The following is a 21,282-nucleotide window of genomic DNA, read 5'->3' on the forward strand; positions in this document are numbered from 1 at the left end:
AAAAAAGCTAGGCTCTAACGGGTTCCATCGTCAAGCAAGCGAACTTGTTTTCTTTCTTTTGGAACGGACACCGGACAGGACAGCCCTGCTTCTTGATTTCAGTGGCAAGATTGACATGAACGAAAAGTCGGAGATAAACGGCGCGGTCCGGCCGGCGGATACGAGAGTACTGTCTCGGCCATCAGATCAGGCGAGCTGTGCTGAAAAGACGTACAGTAGTACTACTGCTACGGACAAGTACAGTATATATTTTCAGATGACACGGGATTTATTTTATAAGGGGTATAGTTCCACATGTTCTTGCTGCTTAAAGTTTAGGTCCCGGCTTTTAAGCATTGCATAAATACAACCAGAGATTTTTAATATTCAACCCTGAGTTCGCACGTCTCTCAACATTTAACATCTAATTCGTAGGTCTTTTAAAATTTAACCCTGTGTATGAGAATTATTTTAATATTAAAGATTTTTGAGGATTTCTCTCATTTTATAATTTCAGCTAGACTTTTAAAGAGGACATGTTTCAACATGGTTTATATGCAACAATAGATGCGGTGGCACACAAGGGACTAAAAAAATACAATCAATTCAATGGCATATAGTGTAATAATGTCTTAATTCATAGAGGAAAAAGATACTTATTAGAATGGAGGGAGTAACATGTATTTGAAATGACGCGCCATTGAGCTACTAAGGCCTTGTTTAATTCCAAAAAAATTTGGGAAAACAATACTGTAGCATTTTCGTTTTTATTTGACAAACATTGTCCAGTTATGAAGTAACTAGGCTTAAAAGATTCGTCTCGTGATTTACAGACAAACTGTGTAATTAATTTTTATTTTCATCTATATTTAATTTTCTATGCATGTGCCGCAAGATTCGATGTGACGAGGAATTTTGAAATGTTTTGGATTTTGGGGGTGAACTAAACAAGGCCTAACTGTATTAACGCTGAAACAAAGAAGTCACGTTTCGTTTACCTAAAGTCCTAAGCCAAAGGCTACATGAAATGAAAGTGGTGAATGGTACCCCTCAGCGTTTCCGCGGAGTCTAGGGTGACTAACACGAGACCGGGCAATGCGCGCGGGGCTGCGCAGGGGCACTTACGCGGAGTACGTTGCTCTTTTTTTTCTTTCTTTCTTTTTAGCACAAGATGGATACCCTGTTTTTCTTGAAAGGTCTAAAAGCCTCTGCAAACTTGGCTTACCAAACTGGATAGGAGACGGCGCAAAAGGCTAGTTTCTGGCACAACAATTGGCTTGAGGGAGAAGCACCTAAGTATTTGGCCCCAAATCTCTTCCAATTAGCCAACAGGAAGAATAGAACAGTCCAACAGGAACTCTGTAACGACAATTGGATACGCTCCCTAGGCCATCGCATCACCACTGCCACCCACGTTGAGGAATTTGTCTCCCTCTGGATCAGAATCCAGGATGTTCATCTCACCCAAGGTGTCAAAGACTCTATCACCTGGAAATGGACGGCAGATGGAAATTACTCCACCTGCTCAGCGTACCGTGCCCAATTCAGAGGCTCGTTCTCCAAATTTCGAAGGGACCTCATTTGGAGAGCACTTGCGGAAAATAAGTGCAAGGTATTTGTATGGATCCTGTTACACGGGAAACTACTAACAGCAGACAACTTGGTGAAAAGGGGTTGGCCACATGAGGAAAAGTGTGTGCTGTGCAATGGGTCTTTGGAGACTGGGCTACACCTATGTTTATGCTGCTCATTTGCTAAGGCAGTTTGGAGTCAAATCCTAGCTTGGGAACATTTTGACATCCTCCTGGGACCGCAACAGAACGACCCCCAAATATTTGTCACTGGTGGAAAAAAACTACAAGCAAAGTGCCTCGTCCGGAGCGAAGACGCTTCAACGGCATGGTCATCTATATCTTCTGGAACCTCTGGAAAGAGAGGAACAGACGAATATTCAACAACGCCTATGAAACGGTGATGCAGGTGGCCACGAGAATTAAAGACGATATAGAGCAAAGAACAAGAGTGTTTCAATAGGGAGCTTTTCTTTCTTGCTGCTGTACCGACTGGACTGTTTTTGGTCCTATTTGTACATAAAACACCTTTTTTACTCCAGTTCTTAATTGAAGGGCAGAGCTCCTGCCATTTTTTCAAAAAAAAAAACTTGGCTTACCAAACTCATCACCGTTCAATTGATTTTCGATTTTTCACTTGAACTGAAAGCCAGCCATTCACTCACTGTTCAAATGTCCCAGGTCCGTTTTCACCTGCTGACCCGTTTGATGCAAGCATTTTTACTTCCAGGTTCCAGCTACAGATGGAGCTGTGCCTGTCCTGGCTACTGTATGATCCATCGCCCTCGACTGTGATCCTGAATCCTGCCACCGGCTCACGCATCACAGTGCAAAGCAACCAATCTCCTCCGGGCTCCCGGCTCCGCTTCTGAACTCTGATACAGCCCACTGCCCACCCATCGCTTCTGAATTCTGATGCAGCCCACTGCCGACTCATAGAGCTGTGTGTCCATCCATGATCTATCATCGACTCATCGTCTACGGCTCCTCGGAACTTCCAGCTGCTACTAATAAATTTTCACCAGCAGAAAGGCCCCCAATGAGCGGAAGGAAGCAGCGAAGCCAGAGACGCTGCCACAGTGCCACTGATAGCTCACAGGTTTCATGGCCTTCCGTCTCGCAAAAGTTCCCTGCGGGGAGCGCTATCATTTGCAGGAGCTAATGGGAGCAGACAGCAGCAGTAGCCAACTAGCCATGGAGCCCCATGTCCTGCGCGTCGCAAGAAAAAGGTGCTAGGCACCCTGCTGCTAGGGTCGCTCGTGCTTGCTAGCATCTCTGCCCCCTTTGCGCTGTCCCTCCGGAGAGGGGCATTGCTCACTCAACAGTGAGAGGGGCTCCTCTCTCTGGACAAGTGGACATGCATGGCCGGCAGCAAAAGCCGGTAGGGGCGTGCAAGTGCAGCACTGTTATAAGCACTAGTAGTTTGTCTGCAGACACACTTTTACCAGCTGGGCTGCTGGCTGCACGAGTCACTGACGAGTGACGAGCATGCATGGCCGGATCCTCGAATTAACTCCGGCATTAGGGAAAATGGTGACCCGGCGTTTGAATCTCCTGGGGGCTTCACGTACTGCCTCACACTGGACGGAGCACAGAACCGGCAATAGCAGGCTAGCAGCAGCTCGTGCATTTTTGACGGGCAAAAAAGCCTGGCAATTCCACTGATGAGGGCGCGCCTGCTGCCTGCCATGGCAGCCAGCCAGCCAGCCAAGCCATGCCAACCTCTGGGCGTTTCGTTGGAGCTTTGTTGTTGCCGTTTACCCCCGGTGCCTGTGCCTGTGTGTCTCTGGACTCTGGGCTCTGTGGCCACGTCTCTGGATTTCTGATGCACCTTCAGGTGGCATCTAATGATCCACAGTTGACTCGCTGGCTGATTACTTGAGGCAGCGAAGCGATAGTAACTGCGAGACTGGTACGTGAATCGCGCACCAATCTGTAGTTGCGTCCTGCTTCGACGACTGCCACTGATCGGTTTCGTCGGTACGCTAACGAGTTCTTTAGAGAATTTGTGTAAACTCGTAACGGTGACGCTATAGCTAGGATAAGTGATGTCTAATCGTTCTCTCTCGTTGATGAATCTAGTGCATTTTCAAAAGTCTTTCTAAAATATACTATATAAATTATTATTTAGAGAGTTATTAGAGTAGAAATCGCTTTCTATATATGTGTACCCTCCTATAATTTTTTCTATATCGTGTGTGCTATTTAGAGAGCAGCCATCCTCGGTCTGTATCTTTGACTAGCGAGAAATTCAAAAATATGATGTCTATATTTAAATATCCAATTAGAGAGTCTATTGAAGTTCCTCTGATATATTCAATTATTGAGAGAGAGAGAGAAGAATCTATGTTGTCAATTAAGAATAAATAAGCAAAAATTTAAAATATACTACTAAGACATCATTACGCCTAAAAGACTGGAGTCATTAGGCTCCTCATGAACTAACTCCTCACAATGTGGATTCACTATTCTCGCGTCATCCATATAGAGCAATGCTCAGTATTTTACTGCATCTTACTACAATGAGGGTGACCTAGGGCTTGTAGGATGTTTTATCAGGTTCAACTTATAAAACGCAATGTATGTCCATGTACATATACAGAATAGCCTAAACAAGACAACATACGAACTAGCCCAAATAACTTCATCTTATTTAAATGCAACTAAGGCTCTATTTTTTGTATGGGTGCAAACGACTTTGAGTCCTTTCTACGATATGTGGAGTCAGAGTTAGTGAATGGAGTAAAATATAGACTTCACCATCTTTAGTATATCTTAAAAAGAGAGATATTTATATGGTGCGTAGATAAGTTAAAGCCAAGGGGAAACTTCACCAAACTAGGTGTAACTTACTGGCTTATATGTTGAATGTGTCAATCATACAAAAATGTTATTCTCTTACAACAAATCAACGAAGAGCACTTGTAGCCCTGATTTTTCAGCCAAACAAATAGACAATTGATCAGCCCATGTGAGCCCTAGCACCTACCATAGTTTCTCGAGCATCCCTCCCCCACGGCGTTGGAATGGGTTCTTGACACCCCCTCGTGTGTGTTTTTTTAACCAGTTATTGACCTAAGATTTTCAGGGTTTTATGGGCTGGATAGTAGCAACAGCAAAAGAAATAATGTTTGACATCAGACACGTTTAGAATTTATTATTATTATTATTATTATTATTATTATTATTATTATTATTATTATTATTATTATTATTATTATTATATACTTCCCTCCGTTTGGGTTTACTTGTCACTAATTTTTTACTGTAGCAAATTTGACCATCTATTTTTTTCTTCTAAAAAATCTTAGATACTTCAATATATATAACACTAATGAAGTATATTCAATAAAAAATCATATATGTGAAAACTTGATGTATTTAGAAATCTTTTGCAGAAAAAAACATATAGTCAAAAATGCTACAGTAAAAGTTTGGTGACAAGTAAACGCAAACGGAGGTAGTAATAATGCAGTTGCTTGTTTTTTTTTCATTTGATTTTTTTTTACCACGCCAGACAGTGGCGGTGAAAACCTCGCACCTTTCTCCCCTGCTGGGAATGGGATGCATGGCGAACTCTGCGATGCATCAGATGAATCCGCCTCTGTCACTCACTGCAGTCTGCAGACGACCAGCCGTTCTCCCTCACGGGTCCCTCCCTCCTCGCACGGCGGTCACGGCGTCGCTCCCTCGCCAGTTGCCACGGGCTCTGGCCAAGTGGCCAGCCCAGGCCCAAGCCACGCACCTCCCTCCCACTCGGACGCCACACTCCCTTCCCACAGTCCCACTCGGCCACTCCTCACTCACCACTCCACGCACGTCCCTCCCGGCAGTGCCACACTGCCACTAGTACCCAACAACCACCGCGGGGACCCCTTCCCGAGCTCGAACCACCCCACCCCACCCCACCGCAGGATATGAGAATACTATGATCCCCGTCCCTCCGCTACTCCCCAGTCCCCACTACCTTTGCCGTCACATGCGCACAAGAAAGAACCACCCGCGCCGCCCCTGAGGCCTGCCTGACCCCTCCTCTTCCCTCCTCTCCTCCAGCGCCCAGCCAAGCCGTCGCCGCGCCGCTTCCATGACCCTCGTTCGCGGCATCGTCCGTGGCAGCGCCTTCTTGTGCTTGACAACCCGCTGAGCTGCTGCGTGGCCGCACTCGCGCATTGCGCCGAGACCAGCGAGGGGGTCCGTGCGATGGCCGCCGCGAGGAGGCTCTCGGAGCTGCTGCAGGAGCAGCAGGAACCGTTCCTCGTCGAGGCCGCCAGGGGAAGGCGGCCCCGGCGCGGCCGTGGCTCGAGCGCGAGCGGGGCAGCAGCAGCAGCAGCAGCAGCAGCAGGAGGAGGAGGAACAGGCTGCTGCCCCGCCGTCGCGTGCCGGCGGCTGCTCAGGCTCTGCAACCACGGGATCAAGAAGAGGAGCTCGCCGGGCGGCGTCGCGAGCGGCCTCAGGTCGGCGCTGAGCAAGGTGCTGGGCAGCAGGGCCATGCGCCGTGTGCTGCGCTGGGACGACCTCGGCGGCGGCGCCGGCTGCTTCTCCGGCGCCAGCGCCTGCGGCTCCCGCGAGTTCCGCCGCCTGCGCCGCCGCTCCCTCGGGGACAGCGGCGAGTGCGACCCTCGCGCCATGGTGTTTCCTGGGGACGATGGGGAGGAAGAGGAGCGGATGGGGTGGAAGGCCGACATGGACGTCGACTCGTCGCGCCAGCTCAGCCCGGTCTCCGTTCTCGACCTGCACTCCGACGACGACGACGAGTCGCCGGTGCATTCCCACTGTAAGCTCTCTCGCTCGCGCGCACATCTACTGCCATTCTTATTAATTCAGTTTCTACTTTCGCAGCCGATGAGCTGCGAATTTTCTTTTACCATGGCTATACATTTTACTACTCGATTGTAGAAAATAGGAGTACTCTATTACTCCTGCCGGCTTGTTATCATTTCAATGTTCTTTCTTGTCTGTAAATGTTCCTTGTCTTCTTTAAGGACAAAATTTCTTAAGTATTTATTTTTTGGGTGTTTATTATACACATGTCATTTGTTCTCAGTTCGTCAGTATCCTCAATCACTGGCTGAAGCTGAATAATAATCCACTCTAGTATGTGAAAAAGCAATGTTAATTAATCTGTTTCCTTTGTTGTTACTTTCGACAGGGGGCGACGAGAAGCCATCGACCTCCGGGAGCTCACCTCCGTCGGAGTCTTTCCTGGGCCCGGCCTCGCCATGCTTCAGCTACAATCTCCACGACAAGTTCTGCGAGATGGAGGTGGACGACGAAGCCGATGAGGAGACGACGGTCCGGAACGGCAGCAGGTCCATAGAGGAGCAGATCTCGTCGTGGGAGAAGATCGCGGGGGACATCTCGAGGATCCCGGCGATGATGGAGCTGGACCTGTCGCGGTCCGCGCGGCAATGGCGGGAGCCGAGGCCGGAGGTCAGGGAGATCGGCGCCAGGATAGAGACACTCATCTTCGACGACATCAGGAGGGAGGCCGTGTGCGACATGCTCGCCTCGCATTGTCGATTGGCAGCAGGAGCAGCAGCAACATCTTGTTGCTCGGGGTAGGAGGAGGAGGGGTGTTCTTGGTTAGAAGTAAGAAAAAAAAAAGAGAGTACGTAAAAACAGTAGAGTGAGGATGTGTACAATCTGTGAGGCTTGCTTGCTTGATGTGGAATTCTTTTTGCCCAAACTCCAAAGCCTTGGACTCTTGGTCGCTTTCCTGCATCGGGTTCCATCCTGTTTATATGTTAATAATTGCAAATATGATATTGGTGGCAAAAGGACAAGCTTTAATCCTTTGTTAACAGAGCAGCAGTTGAGGCCTAGTAGGACTAAACACAAACACACCGGGATGTATGTAGAGTAGTAGACTTTTTATGCTTGAAAGTTGAAAGCAGCTGTCTGAAAGTTCAAAGCTGCCAAAGTGTGGCCTGACCTGCTAGGTTAAGTAAAGAAAGTGAGACACTCGGTTCTCTAAGGCCTTGTTTACTTCCACTCAAACCACTCAAAAATTTTCAAAATTTCCTGTCACATCGAATCTTTAGACGCATGCATGGAGTATTAAATATAGACAAAAATAAAACTAATTGCACAATTTGGTCGAAATTGACGAGACGAATCTTTTGAGCCTAGTTAGTTCATGGTTAGACAATAATTACCATAAACAAACGAAAGTGTTACAGTGTCGCGAAATTTTTTCCTTCGCGAACTAAACAAGGCCTAAGCAAGCAACAAACAAACCATTTTTCCAGGTAGTAAACAGCATGCAGATCTGCTGTGGCCCCAAAGTCAGAAGAGATGGAGACTGCATATATATATATATATATATATATATATATATATATATATATATATATATATATATATATATATATATATATATATATATATATATATATATATATATATATATATATATATATATATATATATATATATATATATATATATATATATATATATATATATATATATATATATATATATATATATATATATATATATATATATATATATATATATAATATATATATATATATATATATATATATATATATATATATATATATATATATATATATATATATATATATATATATATATATATATATATATATATATATATATATATATATATATATATATATATATATATATATATATATATATATATATATATATATATATATATATATATATATATATATATATATATATATATATATAAAAGAACAGCATATGGGCTTTTGTTAAGTGATGGGGCTTTGTCCATTCTGTGACAAATTGCAATAATGAAAGAAGTAAAGCACACACCACATTTGGAATCTGAGCACTGAGCAGAGGCACATTGAGAGAAGAGAGGTGTAGGGTGGGCTTCCTCTAGTTCCAAATGGAGTGAGTGAGGACTGAGGAAGAGTGAGGGGGGCTGTGTTGTCCTTTGCAAAGAGGACAAACACCCATGTCTAGGATGCTCCTTTGCGTGCCCACGTTTGATGTGCAAGTTGATCTTCATCATTAATTAGGGAGTCAAAGAGGTAGCTCATGGTTGGCAGTACAACCTCCTGCCTCCATTGTCCCCAATCTCCCCCATGCTGCTGAATTACTAGTAGGAACTTAGTATAGATAGACAATAGATTAGGGTGACTAGTGCTGCTGGTGGAGCACTAACGTAGACGACGATTCCTTGTCGGGAGATTAACAAATATTACTCCAGGAGTACACACATTACTTCTTAGAAAATGAAAAAAAAGAAACCAGGCCTCTTCGACCACACAAACTTCATTTTTTATTGCTGGATCCATTTTCTCATAGTGTAGAGTTATATTTTACTTGACCTGTTTTCTGCTGGGCCTGGACTCTGGAAGTCAGAAGACGATGAAGTCTGAACATAGTTTCAGCACAAAAACTCTGGAGTCTGAACTTTTTGTTCAGCAAAATAGTGTTGGCTCACCCGGGCCTTGTTTAGTTCCTCTGAATATCGAATTTTACTATACATACCTAGAACATTAAATATATATAAAAAATAACTAATTACATAATTGATCTACAATTTGTAAGATGGATATTTTTAACCTAGTTAGTTTTTAATTAGACTAGCTAAACAAGGCCAGCCCAGTTTTGGCCGCTGAAACAGATGGTGCCACAACTCTGAACAATAATAACCGAACAGGGATTAGTACGTATCATCGCTGCTTCTGTTGCACATCCCCATGGGCCATGGACCCCATCCGTCACGAGCAGAGTGCTCCCACCACCCCCGTCCCCCGCCCCATGCGGCGGATGCGAAATGCAAAACGGCGGTTGTTAGATGCGGACAAGGGCCCTTCATTAGCGTCTGGCCATGGGCACGTACGCGCGATGGATACGCGGCCACTGTTCCGGGATCCCCGTCCACGTCGTCGTCGTCGTCTTCGCCTCGCCGACAAGCAAGGGTATCCATCGGTCCCGATTGATTGATTACACCATGATTATCCTCCTCTGTTCTGCCTGCACATTGCAGCATACCCAAGCAGCCATGCGTGCTGTTTGGTGATCCTGAATTCCTGACCCATCTTCTTCGCGCAATGGTGCTGCCCGCGCGGAAACTTGTCGTGGTCTGGGTTCTGAACCCAATGCAAGTGGCCCGGCTGCGGCGTCGGAACTACCAGCCGACACGTAGCACTCATGGTAAGGAGTAAGGACCAAAGAGTAGTCGTACATGATGGTCACATGTATGGTTAGTTGAACGTGTCCTGCGTTCCGTAATACGACAACAAGGCACGTACGCTGCTTGCCGCTGAGGCATTGCTAGCAGCATAGTATTCAAGTGACTGACTGGCGGTAACGAGGTTCCTATATCGAACGATCTCACCCAGGGGTGTGGACCCGAGCACGACTCGGTACCAACTTACTGTAGTTTAAGCTTTACTTTGCTATAGAACCAACGAACGATAATACAGACACATGTAAGTATTTTTACCGTCCGTTCAGGCTTGGATCCAGCAACAAAGTACGAACTCGTACCCAGCAGGAAGACATGCACGGGTGTTGCATTGGCCGGCGGGGTGCACGATCCGGCCGGCAGGCTCCATCGGGGCCTCTTGCGGTCCCGCCGTTCGGACCGAGTCCGGCGTCCGGCAATTCCCGCCGAATTTTCTTGGTACTAGATTTTCCCGCCTAGTAAGTATAGGCCAATAGTAGGAAGTGACAGGTTTTGGCTCAGCGCGTGGGTAGATATTTCTAGACTGACCTATGCTCATCTCATTCCACGTCAACTAAGCTGACGCATTAAATAGTCTTCAACAGATTTAAAAAAGTCATAACTTTTATACTAATCAATAAAATTAAATTCCGATTACACCAACGGTTTTGTTACAATAAATTCTTCAAAATAAGATCTCACATGGATATATTTAGATAATATTTTATTAACGAATATTTATCCTACAAAGATAGAACATTATTGGGCAGAGATGATGTTCTAGGTTTATAGAAACAATGTTCCGTCTTCAATAAAAAAATATTCTCAGTTCAGAACAATAATATTCTAGTTTAGATTTATGATAATATGATATAAAAATAAATATAGACAGATAACATAAACAAATGACAATAAATTTTAAAGTAAAGCATAAGAGAAAACATAATAAAGAAAAGATAAAAACAATATAACACTTATATTTTTTAAACGTCCTAAATAGACTAGAATATCACATATACTAAGTGAACAACATTAAATACACCATAAAATATCACTAAATACATTATACAACATCGCATATATATTATGTGAACATCATTATATACATCATAAAACATCACATGTATATTGTGCAAACATAGAAAACATAATAGAACATCACATATATACTACAGGAACAACATTAAATAAACCATAAACACAACTAAATATATAATAGAACATCACATATAAAGTAAGTGAACATCACTAAATATACCGTAGAACATCACGTATATAGTAAGTAAACACCACTAGATACACCATAGAACATCACAAAAAACGTAATAGAACACCACATGTATTCTACATGAACATCATGAAATACATCATAGAACACCATTATATACGACGTGAACATCACATGTATACTGTACGGACATCGCCATAAAACATTACATCTATACCATGTGGACATACAAACATCATAGAACATCACATTTATAATATGTGAACATCACAAAAAGTATCATAAAACATCAAATTTATATTACAGAAACATCATAAAAACATCACAGGACATAACATTATATACCACATGAAATATCGTAGAACATAAATCTATACCATATAAACATCTCATGAAATATAGAAAATAAAAAGCAGAATATAAATTAAAATTAATCAATTATAGTAATAACAATAATAATATAAAAATGAAAAATAGCAAAGAAGAGAAAAAAACATAAAATATGAATAATAAATGATTATTATATTGGAAAATATGAAATAAATATGTATATGAAAAATATAATAATTAATTACTGTAAAATAACACAAAATAAAAAATAAGAAAAGAAAAAGAAAAATAAAAAAGAAATAAAAAAGGAAAGTAATGAACAACTTACTAGTTACGATAAAAGTTCATCAAATACTGAACCCAGTGGTTGTATAAAAATTCATACCGCGCATGTGTTGGAGACGTAGAAAAATAAAATAAAATAAAATAAAGTAATGAAAAACAACATGAAACAAATAGTAGAAGATAAAGTGAAGAGAAAAATAAAAGTAATAAGAAAAAAAGGAATGAAAAAAAGAAATAAAAGAAACATACAAAATATAAAAGAAAGTGAAAAGAATAATAAAAAATATGTAAAACACAAAATAATAAAAAATAAAAAAGAAGCATGAAAATAACAAGAAATGAGAAGTGAAAGATAAAGTGAAAAAAGGAAATAAAAATAATAAGAAAAAGAAAGAAAAGAAAGGAAAAAAATAAAAAGAAATAAAAAAACATATAAAATATAAAAAGTGAAAATAATAATAAAAATAACTATATAAAACATAAAAGAAATAAAAATAAAAATAAATCACGAAAAGGAAAAAGAGAAATCAAAAAGGAAAGAAAAAGAAAGGAAACGGAAAGAATAAAAGGAATAAGGAAAAAAAACTAACGCAACGTACCTGGCTGCCGATTCCTGCCCTCGTTCCGCCTCGGCTCCCGGCGCGGGAAAAGGTCCACGCGGGAAACATCGGACGGCGGTTCCCGTCCGTCCCGGCTCCATCGTCGTCACACACACCAGAGCACACGAGCGGGTGGGCGCGCGGGAGGGCGGGTGGGCATGCATGTGCCCCCATTAATTTCGCGGCGGTGGTGCCGGCAGCATGCAGCAGATCACGCGTACGGGGCGCCGGTACACCACGCGGCCCAATGACCCAACTGCGCGCCTCAATGTTCGGTTCCGTCCGGGTGGGTGGGCGCTCCATCGTAGGCTCGTCTTCTCCATGCTGACGCCTGACCCCCTGATCCCCAAAAAAAAAACCCTGACCCCGGCGCACACGTACGCGTACGCCGCACGACACCAATCTTTTGTCACGCGGATCAAACAAGTGCCAGTGCACTGAACGCACTGGTAAACGGCTTGGCATGACACGACGTGTACGTGCGTGCGTCCGCCCGTACTGGACCGCAAGCATGCATGCATGCAGGTAGCAGCACGCACAAGGGGAGATCCGCGGCGGATTTTCCCGCCTGCTAAATACACGAATCCATTAACCTAATAATGCATACACACGCACGATTGCTTTGTCGTAACCGGTGGCCGGATATATATATATACTACATGTATAATAATAACTGGTTAATCATCACTTCCCAGCAGCAGCATGTGCTCCCCACAGTTGCGACTTGCGGTAGCCCCGGCGCACCTTACGGCTCCATGCTGCCCGGTACGGCACACTGCCCGCGTTTTCTACGTGCGCTGCTCGGTCCTCCTCCTACGCATACCTACTCATCTACCACTAGTATACGCTACCTGTACGCATGTACTGTACGTCGTCTACCCATTACTACTTGCTGCTCCATGTACGCCATTCGCAGCTAGAATATACAGCGCACATTTCATGGCATTACTCCTTGGCCTTGTTTAGTTCATCCTAAAAATCAAAAAGTTTTCAAGATTTTCCGTCACATCAAATCTTGTGACATATGCATAAAACATTAAATATAGACGAAAACAAAAACTAATTACACAGTTTAGCTGTAAATCACGAGATGAATCTTTTGATCCTAGTTAGTCTATGATTAGATAATATTTGTCACAAACAAACGAAAGTGCTACGGTATCGAAAACTTTTCACTTTTCGGAACTAAACAAGGCCCTACTATACGTTGCCTTGGTCAGACTGTTGCCCAGCGGTAGCTGCAGCGCCTGCGCGGCTTCAAGTGGAGTGGGCAACAGTGACGAGTCTCTAGTCGCCGCACAGCGACGTTATTACGGGCAGGGCGCGCGGGCATCAATTCCGCACAGGCGCGGACTGTGCGCGCTGCTACACGGAGCTGGTGCACCGTGCCTGTACGTACATGCATGTACGCGCGCGCACAGTACGTGGTGCTAGCTGGTGCACGCGACGATGCTTTTGGCCATTCGTGTCCCGCGCTGCTGCATTGCGAGTCTATGACAGGGTTGCGCTCGTCGCTAGCTACTAGCACTACTGTAGGTTCAAGAGCTGCATACACAGCGGCTAGGCCGCAACGAATTGAATGATGTGTAATACGATAGGAGTAGCCGAGTAGGATTGTGTATAGGACCATAGCTAGTAGTACTTACTTAGCTAGGCACACTAACGATGTGTTAACGGAATTGCTTATTAATTAGATGCAGATTAACCTGCACCAAGCGTTTCCGTCTACTTTGTGTCCAAAGAAATGGGGGCGTGAGTATATACCGAAACCGTACACATCATTTCCACCATGGACTATTTGCATGCAGCAGGTGACATTTTCAAGGATGTATGGGTGCGTTTGCGGGGGCGGCCCAGCGGCTCGGCTGCGCCTTTGGGCTGCAACTTGCCGTGTTTGTTTCCCTGGCCCATTCTGAAGCCTGGCTTCCGGCAGCCAAAATCGCCGTCTCCGCCTGGCCCTGGGGAAACGCCGCTAGGGTTCGTTTCTTCCCAGCCTGGTCGCTCGCGGCGCGCGGTGGACGATTTCGGGGCGCAGCGTGGGCGTGGAGGGTGGCTGGCGGGAGCTCGCGCGGGAAGGTGAAACTTCCGCGCGCGCGTTCTCACCTGGTGAAATCTCCCGGCTATAAGTAGTACCCGCCCTGGCGCTTCTCCTCCTCCCCTTCCGAGCTCAAATCCCTTAACCCTACCTCGTGAGAGACCGGCGGCGGTGACCACTGCGCGGCTGCGGAGGCGGCAAGCGTCGGCTTTGTCTCCGTTCCCGGCGGTGGAACCTCTGCGCCGCCTTGGTGCTGCTTGTGCCGGGACTCCGAGTTGGTGGCTTCTTCTTCCACCTCTCCGACTCGTCTTCGTCCACTCCCATCGGATCCGCTTCCCCTACTTCCAGATCTGCTTCCTCTCCGTTTCGCCTACCCCGAGCCCAAGGTGAAATCGAGCTGCTGCTGAGACCAAATGTAATTTCATGTAATTCTGGTATTCTGTTGAATTGTTTTTTTTTGCAATCTGCGTTCTCCATTATGCCTTTGGGTGTCTAATTGCATTTTATGTTGGTACCAAATGTTAGGATGCGTGAACTCGGTGTTGATTTGGTTGGTGTGGATGGTGGTGTTGATGTTTTAGAAGAGATGATCAGGGTTGGGTCGACTGCTGCCCACCCTATTCCTGTAGGTGCTGTAGCTGCCCCAGAAGGAGCAGATCCTGCTCCTGCTCCTGCAAATGCTGGAGGTGGTAGGGTTATGAGGTGGAACAACAACACTTCAGGTTTTGTGCTTAGGAGGATGGCTCAGCTTGTTAGTGATGGTAGCAGGCCTGACAAGGTCTTCAAGGACAAGGATGTCAACTACGTGGCCAAATGCCTTAAGGAGTTTTGTGGTGAGATAGTGAGCCCAACTCAGGTCTACAACCACCTGAGGAAGTGGAGGCAGAAGTGGGCTAGGGTTGCTAAGTTGAAGGACCTTAGTGGGGCTTTATGGGATAGTGACACCAATGCTATCATGCTTGAGCAGGAGCACTACCTTGGTCACTGCAAGGTAGATGAGTTCACCTCTTTCCTATGTGTACTTACCCTCTTTTTTGTAGTGAATCAACTATAACTATATCTTTCCAACCCCTTCTTCAGGACCATCCAAAAGATTCTGAGTTCCTAAACACTCCCATTAGGTTCTACACAGAGATGGAAGCCATTTTTGGGGGTAATCTTGCCACAGGTAGGTATGCACTAGGTTCAGGTGAACCACTTGGTCAGTCTCAAGCTGACAGTGTTCCTACCAAGGTTGAGCCCCCTCCCATGACCAACAGCAGTAAGCAAACTGAGATACTCCCTGAGGGCAGCAAAACCACTTTTGTGCCTGCTTCTACTGTTTGTGGAAAGAGGAAGAGGAATTTCAGTGAGGATGAGATGCTTATGCTGACCAACATGTCTGACGAGTGAATAATGTGGCCAATGCTCTCAGGGAGACTGGTGCTGCTTATGTGGAGGATAACTTGTACCAGGCAGTGATGGAGATGGAGGGGTACAGTGAGGACGCACTGCTGGTTGCCTATGGCCACCTCCTGGACAACAAGGCACAAGCTAGGGGCTTTGTGCTAATGAGTGGTGCACATAGGACCTTATGGCTTAGGAATTACCTAGCCAAGCACTACTTCATGTAGTTGGACATCAATGGGTGCATGTCCATGTGGGGGTTGACTGTTGAGATGTATAGTTCCTCCACCCCCCCCACTCTCCCTTTCTTTTGGAGTACAGGGTACTTGTTAGGCTTTTGTGCAGGGTGGTTCTACTAACACCTAACCTTTTGGTGGTTCAGTTTAGTTGGGAGTGTGGGCAGCATTTGAGCCCTTAGTTAATTGGCCAGAACTAGTATTTGTAACATACTTTAAGCAGCCTCTGTTGGCTGTTGTTTATTTCATGCTTGAATTCTGTCTACACTGTTATTTGTCTACACTGGTTTTGTCTTTCATGTTTCCTGTGTACTATGAAGCTTTTTGGTTTCTTCTTGGCCGATGATGACAAAAATTTATGATATGGGTTTCCTGTTTTTGTTGTGTCATTCATCACATCTGAAGGAACCATAAACTTTACTCAGCAACAATTGGGTCTATGACTCAAGGTGATGGCTAGAAGTTTATGGTCCTCCAGATGCCAAAGGATCCAACACAAATGTTTGGATTTTCCATTACAGCTACCAATGATTACTGAGGTGGCTTTCCATTACATTTGTTTTGTAAGGCTAGCATTCACTCATGGTTATCATCAGGACATGGGATACATCCATCCCCAATGCAACAGGTCTTGGTCTTACCACCTGATGGCTGAGGATGGATGTATCTCATGGCCCCATGGTACTCATGAAACAGTTCTTTGGGATCCTCAAAGTTGCCACCAGTGAAGATTGTCTTAAGAATAAATTGTGCAAAGTCAATAAGGTCTGAGGCCCCCCCTTTATGTGCTTATGTCCTAGCCTATGATGTCACATGATGTAGTAATGAAGCAACAAATGGTTGCGGCATGGAAGAACTTCCATTTGGTTCAAACCAAACTGAAGTTCTTCAATGCCGCAGTCATAGTTGTTTCAATTTGGTTCTTTATGACTGAGGCTTATTCAGTTCCATTTCAAAGACTAGCAGAATTGAAATCTAAATTGATGTTCGGGTTTTTTTGAAGGAACATGACTTGGTATGTTGTGTACAAGGGATACAAGCCTGGAGTGTATGCAGACTGGGCTGACTGCAATGCACAGGTTGCTGGTTTTAAGAAGAACTGCTACCAGGGGTTTCCAACAAAGGAAGAGGCAGTAGCCTCTTTCTTAGAGTACCTGGGCTGTGATGAAGATGCCATGGAAACCAATCGCTTTCCCAAACAACAAGGCATCACTGAGCCCAAGCAAGTTGTTGGTACAATGAACATCTTTCTTCCTATAGCTATATCTCTGATTGTGCTCTTGGTGGCCATGGTTATGTATGTATCTAAATCTTGTTGCACTTGTCCTGCAAATAAGTAGGTCCTGCAGCTTTTCTAGCTTTCAGATTAAGTATTGTATGCTGAACTAAATTAATTCCAATGGGCAATGATGTTAAAACTGAGGCCCAATTTAGATGTTGTAACAAGGAGGATTTCTGTGTGTGTTATGTTTATTTTGCTGCATCTTTGCAAAATTCAGTTCAAAACATGTGAATTGTTGTATTCTGATCATGGGCCTGGCCGAGTTTCATATGTGCCAAACACAATCTCCATAAGGTAGTTGAGGTAGTTGTCCTGTTAGCCTGGCTCCCAACTGCTACACAAACACCAGCTACTTTGGGCCAGGCTAGTTTCATACAATGACACAAACAACAGCACTTGCTCCAAACAAGCCTGGCTTGGCTGGGCCTGATGGGCTAGCCAGGCTGGGCTGGTACACCCTCACAAACGCACCCTATTTGTTCCTCCACAGATGACAGATCGACGGACACACAGGCGCAAACAGACGCGCCGCGCCGCCGGAGGCGGAAGTGCCGCCCCGGGGCCGGCCGGGGCCTTTCTTGCACTCAGCCGGCAGTTTGTCTCTGCATCTGCATGCATGCACTCACTCCAGCTGTGCGGCCAGAGCGAGGCAGCCTCGGATGCCCTTCCACAGCCTCTCCTGTCGTCCTGTTCCGGCCAGGCCAGGCGTCCCCACGCCATGCATCTACGGCACGTGCAGACAACGAGACGACAACGGGAGGCCGCAACGAGCGCCGCGCCGGCGCTGCAGAGCAAAGAAGACGACGAGACCCCGGCCCCGGCAGCTGTTCCGTGCCCACGGCGTACGACCGGGCGGGCAGCCCCGAGCTGCAGCGGCACGCACGTTGCGAGGATTCTACTGGCCGCCATCTCAACCCATGCCCTGTTGTGTCCGTGTCCTCTCGTCTCAAAACCTTTTTGTGCCCGTACCTGCTCGATGATGGACTCCTCTCCTCCACAATCATGTGCTCCGTGTATCTGTCATCTGTGAGCTTTTTTTTTTTTCTTGCCCCGTCGTCTGGGGAAAAGGAAGGTACCAGCAAAGGACACGTCGAGAAGAGAGATGAATGGAAGGAAATTGTAGTTGTAGCCCAGGTCTGGTCTGGTGTGAGTAATCTGTGGAAACAAACTGTACGTGTTTTTTCATTCTGAGGCCTTGTTTAGTTGGCAAAAATTTTTATTTTTAGCTACTGTAGAATTTCGTTTTTATTTGACAAACATTGTCCAATCACGGAGTAACTAGGTTCAAAAGATTCATCTCACAAATTACAGGTAAACTATGCAGTTAGTTTTTATTTTCGTCTATATTTAATACTCCATGCATGCGACCAAAGATTCGATGTGACGGGAAATCTTGAAAATTTTTGCGAACTAAACAAGGCCTGAAATGGAAAACAGCCTCTGCAGTCTCCACATCGTGCACCGTGCACGCTATGTAAGGTCTTGTTTAGTTCACTCCGAAAACAAAAAAAAAACTTTCAAGATTTTTTGTCACATCAAATTTTACGGCACATGCATAAAACATTAAATATAGATAAAAATAAAAACTAATTACACAATATGCCTATAAATCGCGAGACAAATCTTTTAAGTCTAATTACTCCATATTTGAATAATACTTGTCAAATAAAAACAAAAGTGCTACAATGTCAAAATTCAAAAAAAAAATGAATTTAAACAAGGCCTAACTAGTAGTACATGTTTACTTATTACGGGTGTGTAGTGTGATTAGGAAAACAGTTAACAATTATGAGAAATTCTCAGAGACTCTGTACTGCACACAGGAAGTTCGTGGCTCCTTTTTTTGCATTTTATTTTCGAGTGGAGGAGGAATTTCGGAGGGTGTTTAGTTTTCCATAGAATCCAAAATGCCAACTACTTTAGAATAATGTAATGTAAAATGACAAAATTTTTAGGGTCATGTTTAGTTCCATCCAAAATGCATTTATTGCTCTCATGAGAGCCTAGGTTCTTTTTGGGTTTTTTTTTTGCCTCTTGAGGCCAAATTTCAAAACGGAGATTATCACCTTTTTTGCCAAAATTTTTTGCATACTATTTAGTTCTATTTTGCAAAATTATGGACTAAAACCTAAATTTTTTTGGGAAAAAGGGGAACTAAACACCCCCGTCATGCCTTGATTGATGTGACGTACGGCATCCTTGCTGGATTATTATCACCTGTGGGCTGGCCATTTGTGCACGACTGTAGAATGGCCCAGTACACACACACAGCACATAATAACATGACCACGCCCAAGGATGCAAATTGAAAGTCCAGTAACCCAAGGCCCATGTAGACTTGTTCCTTCATCTCAGCATTGGTGAATGTTGTCCACGGCCTCTAGGAAAAGGAAAAAGTCTACTTTAGGTCCCTCAACTTTTGCGAAAGTTTGATTTTAATCTCTGAACTCTAAACCGTGCACATTACATCCTTCACCTGGTTTTGAAAGCGGTTTTACCTTTTTTTTATTTATTTTGGCTGAATGTTTTTGAAAAATCACAGTAAATCACATAAAAATCATAAAATAGAAAACTCAATTTTGTTGAACTTCAGATCAGTAGATCTACACATTGAATATATAATATAGTATGTTCTAGTACAAATTTTTTTTAGATGCATCTTTAGATCTATGTTTTTCTATAAAATTTACAAACATAGTTAAATTCAAATTTTTTTGAAGAAATTTTATTAAAAAACCAAGCCACGATAAAATAAGTGATATTTTGCTTCATTTTTTTGAATAAAATGAGTGGTCGAATTTGATGATACAAAAATCAATATCTTATAATTTAAGATGAATTGAGTAGTATGCGGAACATGCTAGTATCCATCAGCTTCATTTTTGGTTTTCAGCGGAGGTGAATTCGGGCATGAAATCAGAACGAGCAATTGGGGGTGCAAAGGGAATTACAACGACATGTGTGGCGCTAAAGTTGAGCATGCAGCCCGCGGGCCAAAAGCACGGCCCAAAGCACGGTCATTTGGCCCGGCCCGAGCACGGCACGGCCCGATCCTAACTGGGCCCGGGCCGGCCCGAAGCACGTTGCGGGCCGTGCTTGGGCCGACCCCTCGGCCCGCTGCACGGCACGGCACGGCACGCTTTTAACAGCAGGCACGGTGTCGGCACGGTATAATGAAATTTGTGAAACTTGAAGTATCAGGTTCTATGACTTGTGAAACTTGTGACTTTTGGCAAGTAAAATATGATCTGAGAGTATATTGTGTTATGTGAATTGTGAAATATTAATGTATGTGACTTGAATGTAATGTATTTATGCTTTGTTAAATTCTGTATTAAATTTGGTGTTTTTCATATATTGGGCCATGGGCCGGCCCGAAGCACTATTGGGCCTCGTGCCTTTCGGGCCGGCCCGGCACGAAAATCGGCCCACGGGCCGTGCCTGGGCCGTCAGGCAGGCATGATGGGCTGTGCAGGCACGGCCCGGTGGCACGCGGGCCATACGGGCCCGTGCCCTTTCGGGCCGTGCCTAGCACGGGCCCGTGCCGGGCCGTGCCGGGCCGGCCCGTTGCTCATCTCTATGTGGCGCAGTGGCGGTGGTGGTACTGACTACTGATGCTTGACTTTTTTAAGGACTTCCAATATATCTTTCGTTCATTATTCAGATCGACTGTCAGAGTCAGGCAAACCAATTGCTGCTTGAATGTGTTGATTCTAGAAATCGATCAAGAATCGACGTAGCTGCGTACGCAAGCCGGATTTCTAGCGTCGATAACATGGCTACAAGGGTTAGCTGAAAGTGACTGTGTTTAGGTAGATTATTTCTTGATCGCAAGAAGCGCAATTCAGGCCACGCCTATTGCCTGGAAAATACATACATATAAAGTAGTGGCAAACAAGCTTCGCTCAAAGATATAGCTAACGTGGCAAACGATTTTGCCAACAACCTTTACTAATTTTAGAGCTCATTACACGCACGTTGCCTGCTCGTCCTTGCAGAAAACATCTACGGCTGGGAATCCTGCGTAATTTGCTCGCGAGACTGTGAGAGCGACGCCTCTCGGTTGACAAAATTAAATTTTTTACGGCGTCGACAAAGGATTTCGTCTAAATCTGGTTATTACCAGAAGTGCACACATCCAAATACGGTTTGTCCACATTGAGTTTCCGCTGCTA

The 21,282-nt window shown here is 44.5% G+C and overlaps 2 protein-coding genes across 3 annotated transcripts; both read left to right on the forward strand.

Annotated features, from left to right (window-relative positions):
- LOC8056726 lies at nt 5,391-7,327 on the forward strand. Its single transcript, XM_002464045.2, has 2 exons — nt 5,391-6,324; nt 6,700-7,327. The coding sequence occupies exons 1-2, from the start codon at nt 5,751-5,753 to the stop codon at nt 7,110-7,112; spliced, it is 987 nt and encodes a 328-aa protein (XP_002464090.1). The 5' UTR covers nt 5,391-5,750; the 3' UTR covers nt 7,113-7,327.
- On the forward strand, nt 9,276-17,356 carry LOC110436243. 2 transcript variants are annotated; one of them, XM_021462750.1, is made up of 2 exons: nt 9,276-9,478; nt 16,829-17,356. In XM_021462750.1, exons 1-2 carry the CDS (start codon nt 9,318-9,320, stop codon nt 17,163-17,165), a joined length of 498 nt encoding a protein of 165 aa, XP_021318425.1. In that variant the 5' UTR covers nt 9,276-9,317; the 3' UTR covers nt 17,166-17,356. The 2 variants fall into 2 exon arrangements, with proteins under 2 accessions (XP_021318425.1, XP_021318432.1); XM_021462757.1 differs by lacking the exon at nt 16,829-17,356 and adding an exon at nt 9,547-10,009 and having other exon boundaries at nt 9,303-9,478.

Source organism: Sorghum bicolor, chromosome 1 (genome assembly GCF_000003195.3).
Source record: "Sorghum bicolor cultivar BTx623 chromosome 1, Sorghum_bicolor_NCBIv3, whole genome shotgun sequence".
Classification (NCBI taxonomy): domain Eukaryota; kingdom Viridiplantae; phylum Streptophyta; class Magnoliopsida; order Poales; family Poaceae; genus Sorghum; species Sorghum bicolor.